Source organism: Engraulis encrasicolus, chromosome 21 (assembly GCF_034702125.1).
Source record: "Engraulis encrasicolus isolate BLACKSEA-1 chromosome 21, IST_EnEncr_1.0, whole genome shotgun sequence".
Taxonomy (NCBI): domain Eukaryota; kingdom Metazoa; phylum Chordata; class Actinopteri; order Clupeiformes; family Engraulidae; genus Engraulis; species Engraulis encrasicolus.
In genome coordinates, this window is record NC_085877.1 from 14,876,100 (window position 1) to 14,899,452 (window position 23,353).

General features: G+C 42.0%; 2 protein-coding genes across 5 annotated transcripts in view; one reads left to right on the forward strand and one right to left on the reverse strand.

Annotated features, from left to right (window-relative positions):
- On the reverse strand, positions 1 to 16,785 carry nagk (N-acetylglucosamine kinase). 3 transcript variants are annotated; one of them, XM_063186267.1, is made up of 10 exons: positions 14,981 to 16,785; positions 8,324 to 8,408; positions 7,754 to 7,852; positions 7,009 to 7,150; positions 6,232 to 6,342; positions 5,404 to 5,516; positions 5,173 to 5,260; positions 3,945 to 4,042; positions 2,417 to 2,495; positions 1 to 1,205 (listed from the first exon to the last, which is right to left on the reverse strand). In XM_063186267.1, exons 3-10 carry the CDS (start codon positions 7,811 to 7,813, stop codon positions 1,018 to 1,020), a joined length of 879 nt encoding a protein of 292 aa, XP_063042337.1. In that variant the 5' UTR covers positions 7,814 to 7,852; positions 8,324 to 8,408; positions 14,981 to 16,785; the 3' UTR covers positions 1 to 1,017. The 3 variants fall into 3 exon arrangements, with proteins under 3 accessions (XP_063042337.1, XP_063042336.1, XP_063042338.1); XM_063186266.1 differs by lacking the exon at positions 14,981 to 16,785 and adding an exon at positions 11,849 to 11,954; XM_063186268.1 differs by lacking the exon at positions 14,981 to 16,785 and adding an exon at positions 11,845 to 11,855.
- The window catches only part of dok1b (docking protein 1b), a 26,331-nt gene continuing 16,962 nt past the window's right edge, over positions 13,985 to 23,353 (forward strand). For both annotated transcript variants that reach the window (XM_063186263.1, XM_063186265.1), the window contains exon 1: positions 13,985 to 14,426. In XM_063186263.1, the coding sequence (XP_063042333.1) occupies positions 14,370 to 14,426 (57 nt within the window). In that variant the 5' untranslated portion in view covers positions 13,985 to 14,369. The remainder of the gene's footprint in view (positions 14,427 to 23,353) is intronic.

Below are 23,353 nucleotides of genomic sequence, written 5' to 3' on the forward strand. Positions count from 1 at the left end.
TCCATGACACATTTCATTTATTTAGATTTCATTCACATACAGACGTATAAAAATATGTAGAAAAATGCTTAATCAATATAAAAACAAGTTGAGGAAGATTTGTTGCAAATCACATCACACTTTTTCATCAATCCCATATTATAGCATGATAAGCAGCATATTTGCGAAAGATTCAGGCCTTAAATTACATTCTTCATGGGGCAGGTCAGCATATAAACCCAATTAAGTTCAATGAAACTCAAAGATATTGTCTGCAACACACTCAATCCTGTCCTACTAAGATGTATGTGTTCCAGAAAGCTCATTTAGTGACCCAAGTTAACGAAAGTGGTAAATTTACACAAAACAGTGTACCACTCACTGAGTTATGCCAGTCACCAAACCATTTTGTATTTAGAATGATTTAGAATATAGCCCTTATAAATAATACAATAATTTGCCCATAACTAGGAGTAAATAATCCAATTGATAAAATTAGCCTGAAATGGTGTTCCTTCATCATAAGTACTTTGGCAAAGGAGTGCTTGAACTGAAGACAATGAGCACAGATACACACACAGAGTATTCCGGTTAGAAACAGACTATTGTCAGTATTTGGTTAAAAACAAGTTATAAGAATATTCTGTTTACATGCATGGATAAGTGCTCTGCAACTGGCATACTGTATCTCTGAAGCACGTCCACATTTGGAATGAGTAAGATCAAATACTACCAGCATTCCATTTAAAATCAGAATATTCTTTGCAGGCATCTGTGTTCATTGAATTAAGTGTTATTAGTCAGTAACCAAGCCACCTATTCAGAATCCACCCCTTACCCCCACCAAACATCCCAATGGGATTCAGTCAATAACTCTACTAACAATTTAAGATGAAAGTTCAGAAAACGCTGCACAGTAAACCTTCATTCTTGACATTTACCTGCCACACAACTGCACCTGTATGACTGAAGGCTTGTGCACAAGCACTTTCAAGAACATTTAACAAAATTAAAGATGCTTTCCCTGGTTGTGACTAGTTAGTTAAAGGAGTGCTTGTAGAAGACGTTGACGTTGGCAGCATAGTCCAGTCCGAGCGTGGCTCCGCTGTTCCGGGCGCCCAGCTTGGCGCCGCCCAGGGCAGAGGACTGGCGCAGGGTCATGAGGCCGTAACTACGGAAACGACCCCCACCGCAGCCTTGAGCCAGTGCCAGGACCTCAGTGAAACCTGCCGGCATAAACACACCACACAAACCACAGTTTCCTCTCTCAGTCTGTGACTCTGAGTGTGTGTGTGTGTGTGTGTGTGTGTGTGTGTGTGTGTGTGTGTGTGTGTGTGTGTGTGTGTGTGTGTGTGCGTGCGTGCGGGTATGCGTATGTGTTTTCACAGGTTCTAGACACAGCTGTGCAGATTTCCGATAAACTAGACTCAACATCCACTACAAGTCATGTCCAAAATATTATAATAATACAGTAACAATGTGCATTCCAATCCATTTACTCATGGCATTACATTAGTTAGATGGCTCTCTTCCCTATAGGATGCACCATATACTCGGTAATCACTGAAAATACAAGTGGTCACTCAGCATCATGGTTTGCCATTGTGAGGAACTGTTGAAGTATATAAAATGCATTGAAGAAATGGCACAAAGATTTTACATTGGGTCTTGAACTTTTAGGTCTTGAACTCTCATCAGCCGCATATATACTGAACATGCCACTGTATCCAAATGCAAATGAACAGAACACATTCAAGATGCAGCCCCATCTACACCAAGCATGCGATTGCAAAATGAAAATTGAAAGGGCAAATTCAAAGATGCAGTCAGCAATCGTAACTGATATCACTCTTGTTGTCAGGAGTATCAAACCATAAAGAAAACAAACACAAGCTTTCATCACTTGTCCCTTGCCCTGCCAACAGGGAACCTTGTTTTCTTCACTAACACATTGATGCATACATTTATGGCAGCGCACTGGCAGTTTATTGAAGTCTCACTGAACTAGAAAAACACTTTAATCTATTGTATTGGATCTTCATAACAGGGTCATAATTAACATTCTTCATATAAAAAGTATCAAGCAAACAAAGGAATAGGGTAGATGACAGTTTTTTCTTTCCTTTTAAATAAACCTACATAGCACATATAGTCTACATGATAACCCACAAGTACATAAAACCCACAAATACATAAAGCTACATAAGGAATGTCAATGGCAGCAATCTACTATTACCGTCTCTCATAAAAGTAGCAGAATTGACAATTCACATGCAAAATACCAACAGGAATAATGGTCATGTACTGCAAAACGTCAATATGAGTAGTGTCATATAATGCAAAATATCAACAGGGGTGATGTATGATGCAAAATATCAACAGGAGTGATGCTATGTAATGCAAAGTGGAACTGAAAAGTAAAATGCAAAGTACCCACCATCCTTCATGAGTTCCCAGCTGCCCCACACAGCCCCCTCACACAGTATGGGCAGTCCCATCTCCCCAGAGAATAGGGCCTACACAGCACACAGCAACACACAGTAAGCTAAGGCTGGGCGATGTAACGACATACATCATTATTGTGACGGAAAAGTGTCTATCATGCCCTATCGTGATTAAATACTTTATCCATCATAATACAATGTATCTAATATAAAACTGAATATTATTTACATAATAACATTTTGTGTTGTCACTACACCGCATTTCACATTATTACGCAAATGACATTTTTCGCAGTTGCCCCAAATAATCAATAGAAATGACAGTCATCATCATTTTCAAGTCATCAGCCATTAGAGTACAATTAAAAAGTTTTTGAACGAAACTTCCAATGATAACGGTATTTTTTTAAATAATAATAAAATTTAAAATGCCATAAAGTGCTCTGTTCCACATTATTACGCAAAACAGTTTTGTAGTGTTGTTATCCAAATTTCTTTCTTTTTTTCCCCATTTACATCAAAACAGTTGGCATTTGGTACCTTCTAAATTACATTTCGATGTTCAAAACTTGGTTATAAGCTGTAACTGGAATGAGTCTATGGCAGGGCATTGCATGGGAGTTATGTAAGCCCAGATATCCTTGATGCTTTGCTCTCAGCTGTTTCTGTTTGTTTGGTCTGGTGACCCACACTTCACTCTTCAATATACCCGTAGATTTCCATGCCACGTTTAGGTGCTTTGGTGGTATCGACATTCTAACTCACATAACATCTAACTCACATAACATCCCATTCATTTTCAGTGGGGTTTTATGTCTGGTGAGTTAGAATGTCGATAGATACCACCAAAGCACCTAAACTCTAAACGTTTAAAATTAAAAGGTAAGATATGGGGTCTCTTCCAATACCCTGACTCCTGTCCTCAACCTGAGTTTGTGGCCTCGCCCCTTGACGGCCTTGAAGTCCTTGACGTCCCGCCTCCATGGAGAAAACAATGAAGTTTCCCCATTGTCAACCTAGCCACGAGAACTTTTGGGGGACTTTTACCCTTTTAATCATACGGATTGCAAATGAGAAAATGACATTTCAATTGCATTTTTGGGAGATATTGAATTAAACTTCTGTCGTCAACGTCTTGTGACATCATCACCCAGCACAAGCACTTTGGTGGGGGAGCGGGAGTTGGGACATTGAAAAAACCCATCGTACTTTAGACTGCTAAATTCATAGCTTGATGTTATTATATTGTTACAACGATAGTTCCTGTGTATTTACTGCTCTGATATTTGGTACTGACATTCTATTTAACTCAGTGGCACTGACATACAATATGTCATCGTGATATACAGCACAGCTTAAGGCAACAACATCAAAGCATATAGCAAAACATATTAGCATAGGTCAGAAAAGTTTTTTGCTGAATACTTCTGTTTTCTCTGTTGACAATAATAAAGGTGACCTTATGGAGAGATGGTGCATTTCATAGAATTATAATAATATAAATAATTTACTGCACTCTACCTCCTGGGCGTGTGGAAGGACAGCCACGATGTGCTGTGCCAGGACTCTGCCAGCTTGTGTGAATATGTATTGGCAGAGGGCATCTCCCGACTTAGCACCTAGCACAGGACAGAAAACACACACACAAACACACACACACACTTGTAAATACTCCCTTTACACCTCCGCTATATTACCAAAAGTGTTCGCTAACCTGCCTTGACTCACATATGAACTTAACTGCCATCCCATTCCTAACCCATTAAGGTTAAATATTATAAGTCCAGCTTTTGCAGTTATTACAGCTTCAACTCATCTGGGAAGGCTGTCCACAAGGTTGAGGAGTGTGTATATAGAGATTTTTGTTTACCATTCTTCCATTGGTGAGGTCACACACGCTGATGTTGGTTGAGAAGGCCTGGCTTTTAGTCTCCGCTCTAATTCATCTCAAAGATATTCTATTGGGTTCAGGTTAGGACTCTGTGCAGGCCAGTCACGTTCATCCATGCTGTGCTCTGTCGTCTGTGTCTTTATGGACCTTATTATGTACAAAGGTGCACAGTCGTGTTGAAAGAGGAAAGGGGCACGCTCCAAACTGTTCCCACAACATTGGTGGACCCGATATCATATTGAACCCTATGGGTTAGGAATGGGATGGCAGCAACGATACAGTAAGTACTGTATAGACGTCCTTGATCAAAACCGTTGAATGGAGTTCTATGGAACCACCCTGTCCCCTTATAGACGTCCTTGGATGGCAGTGAAGTTCACATGTGAGTCAAGTCAGGTTAGCGAATACTATTGGTAATATATGTATACACTTCTCACACACAATACAATCCCTTGCAATCCTAAACGGCATTTTACACCTATACACACTCAATACAATCACACTCAATACTATCACCACCAATGCTTTTCCAATTCCAATTTCCGTTAAGTCTACAGTATCCACTGCTCTATGGTCATAGTTTGTTTATGTCCTTGAAACGAAGACTTCATTTTGTATTCAAAAGGTATGAAGCTCCAATGCACAGACAGTGTCCAGGTGCAGACATACAGTAGGTAAATAATCCAGAGAATAGGATAAGAATCAGCGCACACTGGTGGATTAATTTTGCCGTTTTAATTTCAGTGAACGCGTTTCACTTGTGCTTCGCCAGGTTCACAACGTGAAATGCTGAAATGAAAAACAGCAAAATTAAGTCCAGCAGTGTGCTGAGATTCTACTCAACTTTGAATGGTTTACCTTCTGCTACTTTCTTGCAGAAGCCGGCAAAGTGGGACTTCTGGAAGTTTCTGTAGAGATGTGGAAGCATGCCCATCAAGTCCGACACCTGGAGAGAACCAGAAACATCCCATCACACTCCACAACTACTATAATGCATTAACAATTACTCAGATTACATTACTTTTTGAGATCCCCAGTCATCCAAGAGCAATCCCATCGAGGGTTAATCCCATCTATTGTATAAATTACCTGGAAATACTCCTCCATGACCCTCTTAACATATGCAATGTCATGAGGTGGAGTGACCAAGTTGTCTTGGGCGTCAAACACCGTCTTCACGGCCAAATGGGCAATCCAGAAAGCTAAATGAACCACAAAAGGAACTTTGAGAAAGGAAAGGAAGGAACTTTTAAACTGTGAGACCAGGGGGGTATCTAAAGTGGGTTAGAGTCTCTCAGAGTAGGTGCAGTGGTGAAGTTATAGTAATAAAAACACTTCCATTGCTTGTCAGTGAAGATCCTCATGCCTATTATATGCCTACTTCTTTTACTGAAAAACAAGGCCATGAGTCCACTTTATAGGGAGGTAGAATATTAGACTAGAGGTGACACAACAATTTACGACAGCACTGAAAAACAGCAAGTGCAGTGCAGGCTCCATCTTCTGTAGGTCCTTTAAGACCTATGTTCTTCAGTCAATGCTAATCAATGGAGAATATGCCCACTTCTGTCAGAAAATGGCCCACAACTGTTTGAATATGAATAAGTTCATATTAGCTAGATATTTAGCAGCATATTTCAACTCTTATCCTTCTATAGTCAGTCGATAGGAATTTTCCCATCATTTAGCCATTTTTTGACAGAGGTGAGCCCCCTTCTCCATTTTATTTACCTTGCTCAGGTCTACCTACAAATACATGCAATGACTGCCAGGATTGCCGGGGGTTGTGTCACCTCTAGTCTAATATTCTACCTCTGTGGACGTTTGCTTATTGTTAATTAACTCTAAATGAACATGCTGTATATCAAGTGAATAGACCTGCTTTCTAGCACTCTTTCCATGGATGAGTCGCCTCACCTGAGCCCTCGTCCCCCATCAGGTGTCCCCAGCCTCCACAGCCCACCTCAGAGCCATCAGGGTTCACCAGCTTACAGTTGGAGCCTGTTCCAGAGATCACCACCACACCACCTGGAGGAGCACATGCAGAATGAATGCAGGTGAGGTGTTCCCGCACAGTCCGTCCCCCTCAGGTCTTGACCTCACCACCTCCTAGTCAACGCATCAGTTCGGGTATGGGAGGCACATCACGATACTGCTGAGCTAAAGGACCAGTAAGACAGCCCAGCGTTACGGATACTGTATGAGGCTTCGGGAGGGAGGTTTACTAACGTTCCACGCCACACTCTGCTAGTTGGCCTCCGATACACAGGGATGGACAATTATTTTAGCTCAAGGGCCACACCGGGCTTATAATATTGGCCGTATCACCAAATGTTGCAGGAAACTTGCGTCAGAAATAACAAATAATGTGCAGTGACATAACTTTTTGACCATTTCATTGATGAATACAACCTTGATTGGTTGAATGCTGGGCGCGAGCATCAAATTGGATTTTCAAAGTTGTCTTCCTTGTAAAAGCCCTACGGGCCAGATGAAATGGCTCAGCGGGCAGCATATGGGCCCTGGGCATGAGTTTGCCCACCCTTGACTATGGGTACAGGTACCCAGGTCAGCTGTGTATAAAGACACACTCCCTGCAGGGACCAACAAATAATGACGCATAGAAGAAGCAGAGGTGTGGGAGCATGGATCTCAACCACATTTCAGTATTTGGTAACCAATGTCCATCCACACCTCGGTCACTGGCGGTTGCGATGGCCCCAATAGCGTCTGTGGTGATGTAGTAGCTTTTGCTGAGCTTCGGGAACCTCCTCTGCATCTCATCAATCAGCTTCTGAATGGCGTCTTTCTGCTCCCCGCCACTCAAAGACATGCCCTGCAGACATGGATGTGTGGCGGACACAAGTGGAGTGACATGGTAGTATAATAGCCTAACTCCTTAACACTGAAATATCCTGCCATTTACAATTTGATATACTCCGATTAGGTTGACTGGTAATGTCAAAAGTACCATTCATTACCGATTGAAATACAATTATAGCTCCTTAAAGTGATACTGTCCCATTTTTGGAAATAGGCTCATATTACACCTCCCCTTGAGTTAAATAATTGAGTTTAACCTTTCTCTTGTACTTTCAACAGTTCTCGGAGTATGGCAGTGCAAATTTTACCTCCATGCTAGCAGTTAACATTGAGTCCTATGAGACCAGATGGCAGCTAACTGGTCTCATAGGATTCAAGGTTAACTGCTAGCTTGGAGGTAACATTTGCACCGCCATACTCAGAACGGCAGGAAGTACAGGAGAAAGGTAAAATTGAATTATTTAACTAAAGGGGAGGGGAGGTGTAATTTGAGCTTATTTCCAAAAATGGGACATTATCACTTTAACACTGAAATAGCCTGCAATTTAACGTTTAAATGACTCAGGTTGTGTATGCTATGTGTCTGATAATGGTATCAATAATCATCATTACTTACCAATGCCTGCAGGGGTGCATCTGGATCTAGACTTGCGGCAACTTTGGCCCTCTGAATCATGTCGTTGATGGTTTCAATGGCCTTATCCACTCCAACCAGCTGAACAAACATACACAGTTTGATTTTAATTACGTTTTACATACAGTTCTTCCTATTTAGAAATTGGTATAATTGAATCATTCTGGGATAAAATGGGACAGTGTCTGATCAATCGACTGACAGGTGCCTCATAGTAGGACAGTTCTGTTATGGAGGATGAGCAGATCATTCTGGCTTTGAAAAAGCCCAGCAGCTGTATTGATACTGCCAATGCACATAATTGCTGCATGAATGAGTTCATAAGTTACACCAGGTTGAGATTGTATGCTAACAGCAATAAGTTATAATTGCCTTGAGGTAAGTTGACCTCCTTTTGCCCCTGTGAGTTGGAAGAGAAGCTTTTATGGACATTAAACAGATCACTGCACTGCTATGCAATGCTGAGATGTGGAGAAGTGACACTCACAAAACGATAAATTCGTTAATGTACCGCTAGACAGACTATTGAGCAACAAGAGAGGTCTGTCTCACCCAGTGGTTGGTGCTGGGTCCCTCTGTCTTCGCAAGCACCGTCCCATCCTCAGACACGATGAGCGCAATGGAGTGAGTTCCACCACTGTTCCAAAAGAGATTTTAACCAGGCATCACAAAGCTTGGCACCATGCATAATTCAGTGAATAAGTGCAACAACTGCCCTCAATGTCTTTCTAGTCATTTGCAGCATCACATAGGCACTCGTGTCTTTTCAGCCATTGATGTGCGCAGCTATTCTGGACTTTACGGTCCCATTCACTTCAATTCATTTTTTTGGCGTTTTACATATTTCGGACCGTGCGGACGCCGCTGTACTCGTGCGAGGAAAACAACAATTGTCTCGGGTGCTAAACATGGTCATGGAACGGCTTCCTTAACCAGAATGGTGTGTGTTGTGTTATTTCGAAGATAATTAAAGAAAATCTTATTACAATGGGATTTCTCATAGGCATGGTTTTGCATGTCTCTTATCTCTTTTCATGTTGACTGAGCGATCACCGTTACAAGTTTACAAGGTGCCCAGCGCACATATGTATGCATACAAAAAGGAAGAATACATTTCACAGTGTAATTCTGCAAATAATTCACTTCAAAGTTAAGTGTTATTACATAGGCACCATGGTCATCAATATGTGTGTAAGAACAAGTGAAAAAAACAAATCGGTCAGTTTGTCAAAGAGGAGACGGTAGATATGCACCATAATACACAGTATTCATCGAAATATGCTCATGAGTTGTATGCTGAAGAAATACTGTACGCACAAATATCTATTTACTGAATTAGACTAATCATGGCCTATCAGAAGTGAGGTAACATACACGAGTGTAAAAATTGTCCTTTGACAACCTGTGGAATGGTAGGCATGACTCCATCCACTAAGCTACCACAGTTTCAGTAGAATTTGTTTGACCAGAAAACTTCTTGTTGTGCACATTATCACAGCACTAAAAAATCATATAGGCCTACAATCATTTCTTCATCATACTTCAGACAATGAGGTAATGGTGCAGGGAAAATATATTTTATATGATTTATTGTGTTAAAATGCACAACGACGATATATCTTTCTGGTCTTAACATTTCTTATGAAACTGTGGTAGCTTAGTGGATGAAGTCATGCTGTCCATACCATAAGTTGTGGGTTCAAGGCCACTCAACATTCAACTTTTACTCACGTGTATGTAACCTCACTCCTGATATAGGCCTACATTATAAGGCTTATTGGGAAAATAAATATTTGTGCCTTCAGTATGTCTTCAGCATATCTTTCAGGAGCATATAGCGACACATACTGTGTATTATGCTACATATCATCCACAGTGTCTGCTTTGAGAAATTAATCATTCTCAATTTGCACTACTTATTACATATGTGGTATGATCTGTTAACTTCAGAGTTACTTATTTTCAGAATTACAGAAAGTTCTGATCATTCTGCACATTGTAAGATGAAATGGTGATGACGCAGTGAGAGTAAGAGATATGAAACCTGTCCAATCATGCAAATGACATCCCACTATAATAAGATTTTATTCAATTTTCTTCAAAACAACACAACACATTGCAGAAATTCTTGTAGCCATCATATGTAGGCCTATAGGATGTAATGGAAGCATTTACACATTGTCAGCAGCGCAAGCACCCTTTTCTCACAGACCCTTGATGTGCCCTACAGACAGACTTGAAGTACTTTGTACATGGGCCCATCTAAAACATGCAGTACAATGTTAAAGGGACACTTTGGTCAATTTCAACATGCAGTTTGTAATGCTCACACACTACCCTGGACTTGTCAGTGCCTGAGATTTTTTTTTCTTTCTTCAGCCGATCCTGGTCATTGTAATGGGGGCAGCTCTTTGTTTACATTTGAAAAAAACATTTTTTATTTCCCCAAAAACATCCAAAAGGTTATAAAACATCAGCAGACAACTAGCAAGACTAGCAGTAACCTTTTGGGAAAATATTTGGAGTTGGCCTATTTATTATTTTTTTAAAATGTAAACAAACGCTGACCCATTAGAATTGCTCATATCTCGGAAAGGGCTGAGCCGAAAAATGTGGCATCACCAGGTACTGACAAGTCCCAAGTGTAGCGTTAGCAATACAACTGCATGTTGAAATTGACCAAACTGTCCCTTTAAGATTTTGTTTGTTATTCTTAACCTACAAACATGGAAAAGACAGAGGAGATGAAAGACATTGGAAACTTCTTGAATGTAGCAATCCCATTACAATAGAAACAACATGAATTGTTTGCCAATTAAAGTGACTATATGTAGTAGCCTAGCCCAGTGGTTCCCAACCTTTTTCTTCAGGGACCCATGTTTTTTACCATTGTAAGCTTTGGTGACCCAGCGCCCGCATGAGAGGAAGTCACTCGATACGCTCTGTCTCCTACGAAAAAACTCATTTTAGTCATCATTTTAATTCCTCAATTCGTCTTTGTTCAAAAAACAGAATAAATGTTGTTAATGTAGCACTTAAATTTTGTTGCTTCTATGCATTTGTCATTTATTCAATATGGGCTACATATGGTATTAAAATGAAACCCCTTAAAACCAAGAGGGCTTCACAACCCCCCGTGGATCTTTGGCGACCCATAGGTTGGGAACCACTGCCTAGCCTATAATGCAACCTTTGTTATATAGCGCTTAATAGTGAGTTAAATCGAATCCGAATGTCTCAGCGTGCCCTACAATATCGCCCCCCTGTGGCCACATTAGCTAATGAAGATAATGTTGCTTGAGTGATATGTGGCATGTGCATTATTGAGGAAAGAGAGACGTTAGGCTATGTGCCGTCAGTATTTTTCCTTCATATCATTCAGAAGCATGGTGTGATGCATACTTTGTACTATGTTGCGCATATCTACCATCTCCTCTTTGACAAACTGAACCGATTTGTTTTTTCACTTGTTCTTACACACATATTGATGACCATGGTGGTGCCTATGTAATAACACTTAACTTTGAAGTGAATTATTTGCAGAATTACACTGTGAAATGTATTCTTCCTTTTTGTATGCATACATATGTGCGCTGTGCACCTTGTAAACTTGTAACGGTGATAGCTCAGTCAACATGAAAAGAGATAAGAGACATGCAAAACCATGCCTATGAGAAATCCCATTGTAATAAGATTTTCTTTAATTATCTTCGAAATGATACAACACACACCATTCTGGTTAAGCAAGCCGTTCCATGACCATGTTTAGCACCCGAGACAATTGTTGTTTTCCTCGCACGAGTACAGCGGCGTCCGCACGGTCCGAAATATGTAAAACGCCAAAAAAATGAATTGAAGTGAATGGGACCGTAAAGTCCAGAATAGCTGCGCACATCAATGGCTGAAAAGACACGAGTCACATAGGCGTCGTGTCTTTGTTGCCTAAAATCCCAGCAGCGACACAATTGAATTGAAATTTTAAGGACCGACCGCTGTCACTACCTTCTGAAGCATACAAGACATTACTCAGAATAAAATGAAAATGACACAGTATTAATAAAAAAAACACTCACTTACCCCTCCACACCGCCGTACACAGAACTCATGATTTTGCTTCCTGTTTCTATCACGTGAAGGGACACAGCCTACGCGTCAGTGCTCGACCAATCAGATTATAGTAGCAGTATCAAGCGTTCCTGTTCAATGTGGCCAAATTGTTTTATTGTGCGAACTTTGATATTTAAATAACGTATTGTAAGTGAACACACCTGTTTTATTTTCCTGAAAATGTTGCTAACAGCTGTTGGCCAGTATGTCAAAAATAGTTCGAGGAATTTTAAGCCAGATGTCACAGCTATAAATCATCTTCTCTTTCAGACAAACTACAGCGCAATATAATTTAAAACTAGCTAGCACCGGTGTCTATCCTGGAAAATTAGTGAGGCTGATTTAGCCTATTATTTTAATCCGGGCTAGGCTGCTTCTTTTTTTAGCCATTAGATGGAGCCAAAGCATTTCCAAGTAGGCGACATCACTTTAATGACGCTTCCATTACCACAGAATTCTTCATTTTTGTCACCACCTGTAGCCTGAGAGACTCATTGTGGGGAACATACAACCTTTGATGGTCTACAAATACCAGGCCTATATTTTTTTATTCATAAATATAAACATTGTTCATCTTTTAAAAATGCATAGGCCTGTCCCTGTGTAATTAACCAGTGCTCTAGTTTCCTCCATGACTGAGGCACCCTGAGCACTTCCAGCCGCACTGCTCCTTTGGGGTGCCATTGGGGGCAGCTCCCTTGCACGGGTGAGGCAGAAATGCAATTTCGTTTGTGTGCTGTGGAGTGCTGTGTCACAATGACATTGGGAGTTGAAGCTTATTTCCCAGATGGGCTTTCACTTTCACTTCACTGTTTTCTATACAAAATCTCACACAAAATTGTGGTATATTGCCATCATAGGCCATACTGGCAGAGTGAAATCATGCACAGTTCACCAGCAAAGAAACAGCCAAGCCTTACAGCTAAAGCAAAATAGAACCCTGTCATGAAACTGAAGTTGAGTTTGAGGATCTGAGCCCTTGATGTGGGAGCTTGATGCCACCCACCTCCTCAGCCGGGATGTAATGCAATGAGGCCATAAAGACCAAGACGAGACCTTTGACCCACATCACCCAACATCCTGTTACCAACGCCATGCTGATGCCATAGCCCACACAGGACAATGAGGAAATAGGCACAACACACGCAACACATACAAACACGTCAGAATAGGCACTTATCAGAGGCCTTTACCATATCTTCCTACATCACAAAGACACAACGATGAAGAAATACCCAAATGGTAATTTTCCACTGCAACTGTAGGCTATATGGGATGTCTCAATACCAATGGCCTTTAATTCAATTCAATTCAAAAAGCTTTATTGTCTATGTTGCCATATTACAAAATTGTTTTTTGATTGAAAGTGTGTGTGTGTGTGTGTGTGTGTGTGTGTGTGTGTGTGTGTGTGTGTGTGTGTGTGTGTGTGTGTGTGTGTGTGTGTGTCGTGAAAGGTGTATTTATGTTTAAAATATCAACATCTGAAGGTGTTTATGCTACTGTCTATTTTTGGATCACCAAGAAGACAATAAAACTGTCTGTGTTTTGATTTCTCTGAGAAAAGTAAAAAACCCAACACAATAAAACAGAGTTTGACACCAAAAAACAAACAAACAAACAAACACAAACAGACAATTACTCAACTGTAACTTGATCAAATAATATGCTCATACTGAATGCACTTTAATCTACTTTCGTTACTTTACTTTTATTTTTCAGGACAGTGCACATTAATGGACATACATGTGACAGATTATAGCACAATGGCTATCTATTTCTATCTGGTGTCTAAAATACTTTCAGAGTTTCTAAATGGCATTAACAATAATCTAGATGCAATCCCATGATTTTAAACGAATGAATGAATGAATGAATGAATGAATGAATGAATGAATGAATCAACCAACCAACCAGTCATTTACCACAGGGCACTGGCATTCTCAGTCCCTTATGTTAATAAGACATTATTCTCTCAAAGTTTTCCATTTTCCTTTCATAGAAATCAAAACTTTAAAAAAAGAAAAGAAATCCCTCAACTGTGTTTAGTAATTCGCTGTTACATATAACCTGGTCCATGACTGCACAGGATGTTGGCCCAGCAATGAGGTTAGCAGGCAGGCGATTAGAAAAAAAGTAGGTGGGAGTTTTGTACTGATCTCCTGCTAATAATCATCCTCCAGGCTCGAGCTGAATAGCGCTTCCTCTACCGCGAGGGAGGCGACAGCAGAGCGCAGACGACGCTGGCGCGCGCGGACTCCACTTCTAGGGAGGAAAAAATGAACTTTTAAAACGTTCATCAACGACTTGGATACTTTATTCTCGACGCCGTTGCTTACAAATGACTTACACTAAAGATGTCCGTGTTGCACACACTTGGCCTACGGAAGTTCACGTTTTAGGAAGTCAGAAAGTTTGCAGCAACTTATTCAAGAAGAGGACAGAATCGATTTGCCAATAACGTCTTTGCCATCGAAGGGAGCGAAGGGCTGCGATGGATACGCACGTAAAAGAGGGTCAACTTTACGTTCAACATCAGAAATTCGGCAAGGTAAGGATGGCTTCAGGTAGGCTACAGTCATTCCAACAGTGTCTTTGACAGGGCAACAATAATTTGCCACGAACTCAAAATTCCTAACGAATTAATCACAGAGTCCAGTAGCCTCGTTGGTCAGCCCTCAGACATCAACAACTTCTAGATCTCTGTCGGAGTTTTGACTGCCTAATCGTATTCCCAAGCCAGGTTTAACTTTCAGAGCTGATGGATAAACCTCCTGGAGCTACTTCACTCAACTCGTACAACCTTTTCCAAGCAGCATTTTCTGGTTTGGACAGTGTACGCAGATGCGTAAGGACGACTTATTTTCTACCCAGACGATGGCTAGTTCTATACAGCACTCCACAGCCATTCTTCCTGCGACATGAGGTAGTCACATGCATGAGTCTCAGGGCAAAGTCAATTCCAACGTTACTTCACAGAGCCTGTATAGTTCTAGCCTACTCTCACTGTAGCCTACGATGTTGTTTGTTCTCAGACGGATGACACTTCAGCCACATACACAATGGTGAGGTTAGGCCTATGTTTATGCTTTTCCAGACACTTACCTCCACCTCGTTGATCGACAAATGGATGTGATGGGGATGAATGTGGCTTGCGTTTTAAGATAACCTAGGCCTAGTTCTACACAATCCCCATATGTGCAACCAATCAGTCAGTGAACGCCCGTGCCAGTTTGTCATTACGCACAGGCCTACATGCCTCGTGTAAACATGGTGACTTAAAGAATTAGAGGGTGTTGCCTCTGAACATGGCACACGTCTGATGTTTGTTGGTAGGTTACATGAGACAACCAGTAGCCTACATAGTGAAGTGAAGTTTGGTGTCAAACAGATTTTTTTGTTTTCTCGGCCGCTGGCAAACGGGTGGGTGTGACCAAGTAGGCATGTGGGGCACGCACAGGGCACGCGCGTGTAACATTTCATTGCATGGGTTTTGAAACGCCTTTAGTATATCAGCAGCTGGCCATTGTCATCACACATGGTTTGGATAGGATTGTCTTTCAAGTGTTCCTATTCCAGCCATGTCATTTGCCTAGTCATGATTACATTCATAGCATGGTTTATGAATTCCTTACGGGGAGTAAAGACAGTGGCTTGCTATTGTGATAATCATTGTTACATTACTGAGAAGTCATGGGGTTCCCGCCTTGTAGCCTATTGTGACTATGGGTCCTTGGACCCATTATTGTGACCTGGTGCTTGCATAGTATATTGTACATATGTCACTTTCTGTTTGAGTGTGTGTGTTGCCAATAAGACATTTCCCTATCTCGACCACAGATGCTGTCAAGTGATCCCACTTGCCTGCAGAGTAGAGTTGGTGGAATGGAGGTTTTTTTTTCATCAGCTCAGTGGCTTTCATCTTGACCAAATTCCAGAGCAGGATGGAGCAGCAGCCTTGCATAGCATAGCAGCGCGTACATACACCTCATTTGAGACTAATGTTTGCCAGACCAGATGGCAAAAGGGTTTGAATGGAATTGTGTCCACCGTGGAACGTCTCCGGTCAAACGTATTGGAGCGGGTCTGGTTAGCATGGTATTAGGTGAAGGATAGTATATCTTAACTTGTTTGAAGATATCAGGTCACTGTTGAGAGAGAGAGAGAGGGAGAGAGAGAGGGAGAGAGAGAGAGAGAGAGAGAGAGAGAGAGAGAGAGAGAGAGAGAGAGAGAGAGAGAGAGAGAGAGAGAGAGAGAGAGAGAGAGAGAGAGAGAGAGAGAAAAATGCTAAAGTTTGCATTGAGTACTTTACACATTACAGCCTACTAGAATGTCTTTGGTAAAGATAAAGCCTTTTATAGTGGGTCTAGCACAGTGAATGATATGGAAATGTCTTGTCTCTTGTTTTTACCATGTCATCTTCTTACGACTGGCCTTCTGGCTTTGATTTGAATTTCATAACAGACCCCCTGAAGAGTGTGTGTGTGTGTGTGTGAGAAAAAGAAAGAGAGAGAGATGGTGGTGGGGGGTGAGTTTGAGACAGAGGGCAGGGGTAAGGGCAGTTGTATTTTTTTTTCCACCACAAAGACATGGATGAATCATCACACAAGACCGTGAATGGTGATTGTATAAATAGGACTACTGGCACACCGACACCGGATTTCTCTCAGTCTCTCCTGCATTCATTTTTCTATGTGTGTACGTGTGTGTGTGTGTGTGTGCGAGAGTGTGTGTGTACACGTGTATTGTACGTGCATGTAAGTGTGTGAGCGCCCTCTGTCTTAACATACTGTATTTTTGGGGTCTTTGTTTGTCAGCCCTGGAGAGACAATAGCAGGGAAGAACCCTGTGCTCTGAACCCTCCGTTTCCCCTCTAGCCCCCTTGGCTGGTTGGCTCACTGCCCCGTGGCCTGGATTTCTTTTCTTTTTTTTTTTTTTTGGGGGGGGGGGGGGGGGGAGGGGGGGGGGGGTGGTGTGTAAAGGAGAGGTGTGTGTGTGTGTGTGTGTGTGTGTGTGTGTGTGTGTGTGTGTGTGTGTGTGTGTGCTGCTCAGGAGGAGAGCCGATGTTGACTTTGGCCCTCCGCCGCCACTGGGCCCCTGTCCTGTGTTCTCCAGGTCGCCTGCAGCTGCAGAAATCAACACTGTCTGCAGAGCGCTGCACTGCACTGCACTGCACACAATACATGTGGGGAAGAAGAGCAGGGAGGAAGGAGAGAGAGAGAGAGGGAGAAGGAAAAGAAAAAAACAAAAGAATGAGTGATGAGATGACCTGAGACGTAATCAACACTGTCTGCAGAGCGTTGGATGCAAGACATGTGGGGAAGATGAGAGAGGGAAAGACCGGAAAGAAGTGAGACCTAAGCAACACTTTCTGCAGCGCATGCTAGACATGTGGGAAGGAGAGACAGCGACAGAGAGAGAGAGATGCCAAAAGAACGAGTGATGACCAGAAGTGAGACATAATCTTCAGTGCATGCAAGACATATGGGAGGAAGATAGAGGAAAGAGCAAAAGACAGAGAGGGAAACGGAGAGAGAGATAAAAGGAGAAAATGAAAGTGAGACATAATCAACGTTGTCATAGACAGAGAGCGAGAGATATGAAAAGAGAGAAAAAAAGACATAAAGGAGTGGTGCGAGTAGTTGAAGGGAGGCATAAGTAAGCTTTAGCTCAGAGCCATACAGAGGGGAGAGTCGGGCAATCTCCACTGTGTCCTAGGGCCGACTTCCGCATTAGCAAAATTAGCTGTTTAGCGTCTCAGAACTGCTTAAGCGTTACGAAAGTTAGTGCCTAGAAGTGGGCGTAGCACACAGCAAATGCGATGTGATGCAATGCAGGGAATATGACAACACTTGCTGTTCATAGTAATAACTTCAGATAAACATCACAGATGGTAAAACTGTTGTGATTATCACCACCGAGGCAGTTGATAGTTTACATATTTGTGGTGATAACCCCGCAGTATAGTTCGTTAGTCCTTATTTTTGGCTGTTAATGTGGTGGTTCTATGTTGAGTCTATGGAAAGACAGCCGCTTTAGGCACGACCGTATCTCGTTGAAAGGCGGGGCTGCAATTTAATTCCTGGTCCTCCAATTGCGCAACTCTCCCCTCTGAATGGCTCTGCTTTAGCTAAAGGTCAACGGACCTATGCAATCACTTCAAAATAAAAGCGCACCGCTTTGCGACCGATTGATGGATGAACAGATGCACAGACTGACATGGCGGCACTGCATTGAGTCGCAAGACGCTACTAAAAAGGAGGGGGAAAGTGTGTGTGTGTGTGTGTGTGTGTGTGTGTGTGTGTGTATTACAATAGGTGGACAGTAGACTAAGTTCCGTAATCATCATCCAGTTTTCTGATTCACAGTTTCATTTTCACCCAATTCATCTCACATTCTCCATCTTCACGTTGTGTCACTGTAGTTCTGCTTGGCTTGCCTTATTCTTTGTTATCGCCGAATATACCGTACATAAAATCAAACTAAAGTAGTTGAGAAAATCTGGATGACAACTGATCAGCAATCAATCTGTAAGGAAGTGCGATTGACATTGATTTACTAATTTCCTTCCTCCTCCTTCTTCTTCTTCTTCTCTCTCTCTCTCTACCATTGCTCTTATTTTCTCAGCATTCATTCTTTATTTTCTCTTGTATTCCCTGCCAAAGCACTGCCTTCCAGGATACTCGGCAATAGAACTATAAGCTTCATTAAAGAAGAATGTGCTTCGTTAGGCGTTTCACAGTCGGTCCCTCTCTCTCTCTCTCTCTCTCTCTCTCTCTCTCTCTGTCTGTCTGTCTGTCTGTCTCTCTCTCTCTCTCTCTCTCTCTGACTGTTGCATGTAGTCTGTTCGCGCTCTCCAACTTGGCCGTATGCTTGGCCTATGGCGTGGTTGCGTCCTGTGTATTTGGGCACCATGTTTGTCTGACTGGATGAAAGCACTGCAGACAGGCAGGCAGGCAGGGAGAGCTGGGTAGACTTGAGTGCTCTCTGCACAGACTTCTCTCTCCCCTCAAGGCCAACCGTTGTGCCCCATCTTGGAATGTTCCCCAAGATTTCCCCCTTAGATCTGCTGCACAAATTGGATGGAGTCGACCTCCCCATGCCACCCCCCCCTCCTTCCCTTCTTTTACGTTTCCTGGGGATTTTGGAGGGGTTGTAGCCATTCTGGGGGGGTCTCTCAGAGGGTTGTAGTGTATTTGTGAGATCGTGTACCCAGGCACAAGTCAGACAAACGAAAGATGCAGCCATGAAAACATTACTATTTGGGTCATTGACGATTTACGATTGATGTCGTCAGTGGTGCAACAACAGCTGATGTCAATTAGCGTCAATTAATGGGCCAATGACCCATCATCAGAGGTGAACAGCTTTGGCTTATTTAACAAAAATTTGAACGGATTCACACCCTCCATTAACTCCAAGTTTTTGTGTTTGTGGGGGGTAGGCCGTGAGGAAGTGGGCTGTTTGCAGTGTGCTCCTGAGATCCTGTAGGCAGACAAACTGAGGACACAAGCATGAAACAATGTGGCAGACGTGGTGAAATAGTTAGGGAGTTGGACGGTAGATCACAGGGTTGCAGGTTCAATACCCAGTCATGGGTAAGTGGGCCGTCAGACTTGTAGTCCAAATATATATATATATATTTGTGTGTGTGTCTGCGGTGGAAAAGGTGTCAGTGTGTTTATAGAAAATGACAAAAGAAACCGTGTGCTGTAGCGGTAGTCTTCATAGTTATTTGCGTCTCTTCTATTCAAGTTGCTATTAAAGGCTTAGTAAGACGTTTTTTTTTTTGTGGTCAAAGTTTGTTGGTTAAAAATAGTCTCTCTCAACCCCTTATATTGAGATCTAGAAACAGAAATGGGAAGTTGTATTTGAACGTTCGAAAGCTTTTCGAGTCACATTTGGTGTCACAGGAGCAGCGTGGGCCATCTGGCCGAGCTGATGTATTGGTGTCTCTGACAGCTCCGCAGTCCTCCCAGTTGAGCTTTATTTGTTTGCTTTTTTGGCTGCGGGTCGGAGCTTCTGTTTTGTATAGATTTAGGAGCCATCACTGTTGTAAACAGTGTCATGCAGTTGTGTTTGGTTCCAGTGGATTTCCATATCTGTTAAGAAGAAACCAGTGTCTTCGTCAGTGGAGCTTGTGTTTTGCTCTTTCTGAAAGATGCATCAATATTAGAATAAAGATAGTGTTTTAAATATTCAATGATGTCAGAGGTTTAAGCACATTAATGCTGTATGATTGTATTGAATATGCATGATGTTCGAGCCTGAGTTACAGCCTTCCTATATGGTGAGCAAAAACATCTCGCACAATATTGATTTTCATCAAAATGCTGCTTCTCCAGGGGCAGCTTTATTTTGTATGCAGAGACTGCATAAGTGAAGATTTGGTCTTGACTGAAAATTTGGTCTTGAATGTGCTTGAAAAGTGCTTGAATTTGTTCATGAAAAATGTGTGGGAACCCTGTACAAGTTCTATAAGTTCTAGCTTTTAGCTGTTAAACTGTGCATTTCCCGTTTTTATGCAATGTCAATTGTCTGCGACCCCCCTGCAGAACCTTCGTGACCCCCCAGTTTGGGAACCACTGGATCAGAAAGTAACACCACCCACTGATGGTTAACAGTGCTGTAGCATTCTGACACAAACTGCCTGCATCTCTGATACAGATCTGTCATGAGTGCCATGGGCAAACGGTTTTATCTTGTGCTCTGAGGTGCGATTCCACTGCAAGGGCAGCTATCCTAAGATTCAACTGGATACCAGTTATACTATAGAAACACGTACTGCCCAACATTTTAAAGAGGGTAACTGTGTGCGTCACCAATGCAACAAATATCCTATAAAATAATAATAATAAAAATTGAACCCCCACAAGTCTCCTAAAGGGACACGACAGCTCCTAGACATGCATCTTAGAAACTTGTCATATTGATTCCAGAAGAACATCCTTATGAACGGTCTCCTCCTTATCAAACGTCTGTGATAGTACTACAACAAACATACTACAGTGATAGAATTATGAAAGATGCACTGTGCAGAATTTTTGCCAGCGTATGGCACCTATGCTGCACATCGAAACTGTGCTGCCTGTTGCCAAATTTGATCTTTTCATGAATATTTACTAAGAATTAACTAATGTTTACGAGTATGACAAAAATACAGTAAGTTTTGCAGCTAAAAATGTCTATTTTTGGAAATTCAAAATGGCAGACATGGAGAAGAGCCACCTTTTCATGTTTGAAAAATGCATTTTTCTCAGTCATAATGAATACTTAGAATTTGCTGGTGGTGGTTAGTATTTGTGAATGGGCGACATGAATTCTGGAAATAAACTTACTACACTGCACCTTTAAGTGATAAACTGCTGTCTGTGTAGCCTGACAAGCCAGACTACAAGATGAAATAGACTGTCATTGAAGGAGAGCCATGACAAAATTCATTCGTTCATGCGTTTCTTTAGCTTCATCCTTGTTCTTGCTCTGCCTATTGAGTTCTCCATTTTTTTCTTCCATAAACACAGCTGTGATTCACGTTTCCACAATGGACACGGCATGGTGTGATACGGCTGGTTGCATAAGCAATGGCACGCGTGTGTTTGTGACTGTTTGCAAAGCTTTAGAGAAGGCCAGGTTTGCATACGGGTATTGAATGGGTAGATGAAAAGCAAAAAAGAAAAGACGGCAATACTGTGATTGACTAGTTGCTCCATGCTGGTGCCAGTTACTGGGAACTATAGAGGTGTCGCTGGCTATCAGAGCCTTGGCTGATGACACAAGATAAGGCAACGGTGTCGACAGACTTATACCGAATTGCTGTGTTACAGTCTTTGTGTGTGCGTGTGTGGGCGAGCGGGTGGGTGAGTATGATCACATGCGTGTGCACACACACACACACAGTCCTTATTAATCTACTTGATGAGGCAATGTGACAAATTGAATGAGGAAGTCTCCCTCTTTCATGCTGCCCTCTCTCTCTCTCTCTCTGCCTTGCTTTGCATAATTTCCATCCTGTGTTGCTGGGTGCTGGTGAAGGTCTTGTCCTTATATGGAGCTGAGGCTGTGGCTGTGCCTTCTGCCGACAGAAAGACTCAGGTGTCTGTTCCTCATGGCACAAGGGACATGCTAAACGCTAAGCACACGCACGCACACACACGCGCACACACACACACACACACACACACACACACACACACACACACACACACGCACACACACACACACACGCGCACACAGAGCTACGGTAGGCCTATATCACACACAAAGTTAGGTGAGTTTGTCCTCAGTTCAAACTGTTGACAAGATTAATTTTTTGCAGGATTTCAATTCAGTCCTGATGCATTTATGTGAAACAAAAAGGCAACATGTCGTAGTTATCACATTTTTTTGATGAAAGCTACAGTATATCCCACCCAGCGAGTTTGCCCTCAACTGTCTCCTATGTTGACCTCTATCGCAACACATTGTGTGAAAATACAACACACATCGTATATTACATTTTAATTTGTGAAAACATTGGCTGCAGTTTAGTCTGAGGAATATTTTCCTTACTCGAAAATGATGTAACGTTCTCTCCTTTGGTATTGGAGTTTATTTGTGTCTTCTGAATCAGGCCGTGAGTGTTTTGACTTCAGCGATGATGTCAGAGAGTTACTAGAAATTGGACGGTTACCTGGTACGTCATGCAAATTTATTTAACTGTAAATATTTGAGCTGCCTGACAGCTTGAATATTTACAACACTTTAACTGATCGTTAGAACATTTGGTTGGAACAAAATTAGACGAAGTACCGTCAATATTTTCTTTAAGAAGCAATGGACTGAATTGACCCTAGTGTTGGTAGTTCTTTCAAATTTTTCACATTGACTTAATCACTATCACTGACCTTGTGGTAAAGATCCCTTTGTATCGGACACCAACATGATATGACACAGTCCATGTGTGTGGGTGAGTGTGTGTGTATGAAAATGACGGATTTAAGTCGGGGGCATTGCTTTGCATTAAGATTTGTATGGCTGCAGCAGCCTGTCTACCTCCAAGTTGCATAAGAGATTGTAATGACTGGTCAGTTGACTCTGCTTGTCAAGATAGGCTACTTCATCAAGATGAGCTACCTATAGCCTGTTAACATAGCACTAACCCAAAAAGCTAACCTTAGGGCTGTGCCTCTCAACCTTTTTAGAAGAAAAGCCCCCCTGACGTCATCATAATCATTCCCACATAACCCCATCATAGTCATGGCAATGCTACCCAACCAACAGCATGTTGAAGATGATGAAATCAGCACAGCCTAATAATAATAATCTACTTTCTGTTATTGATTATGCTGTATGGTTATTATACAGTTTTCTAGAACGATGTGAGGGCTGCCATTCCCTTTGACATGGGCCTTCTCAACAGCCACCATTGTGACTGAGTGTACCCCATCACCCCGAACCTTACCCCATAGGGGCACCATTGTCATGCGTTGTAATGGCTTG

Excerpts from the sequence above, each read along its gene's own strand:
- nagk (XM_063186266.1), bottom strand. The coding sequence starts at position 11,877 with ATGAGTTCTGTGTACGGCGGTGTGGAGGG. Across the intron at positions 8,409-11,848 it reads GTGTACGGCGGTGTGGAGGG|TGGTGGAACTCACTCCATTG; the intron begins GTAAGTGAGTGT and ends CTTTTGGAACAG. Across the intron at positions 5,261-5,403 it reads TCATGGAGGAGTATTTCCAG|GTGTCGGACTTGATGGGCAT; the intron begins GTAATTTATACA and ends GGTTCTCTCCAG.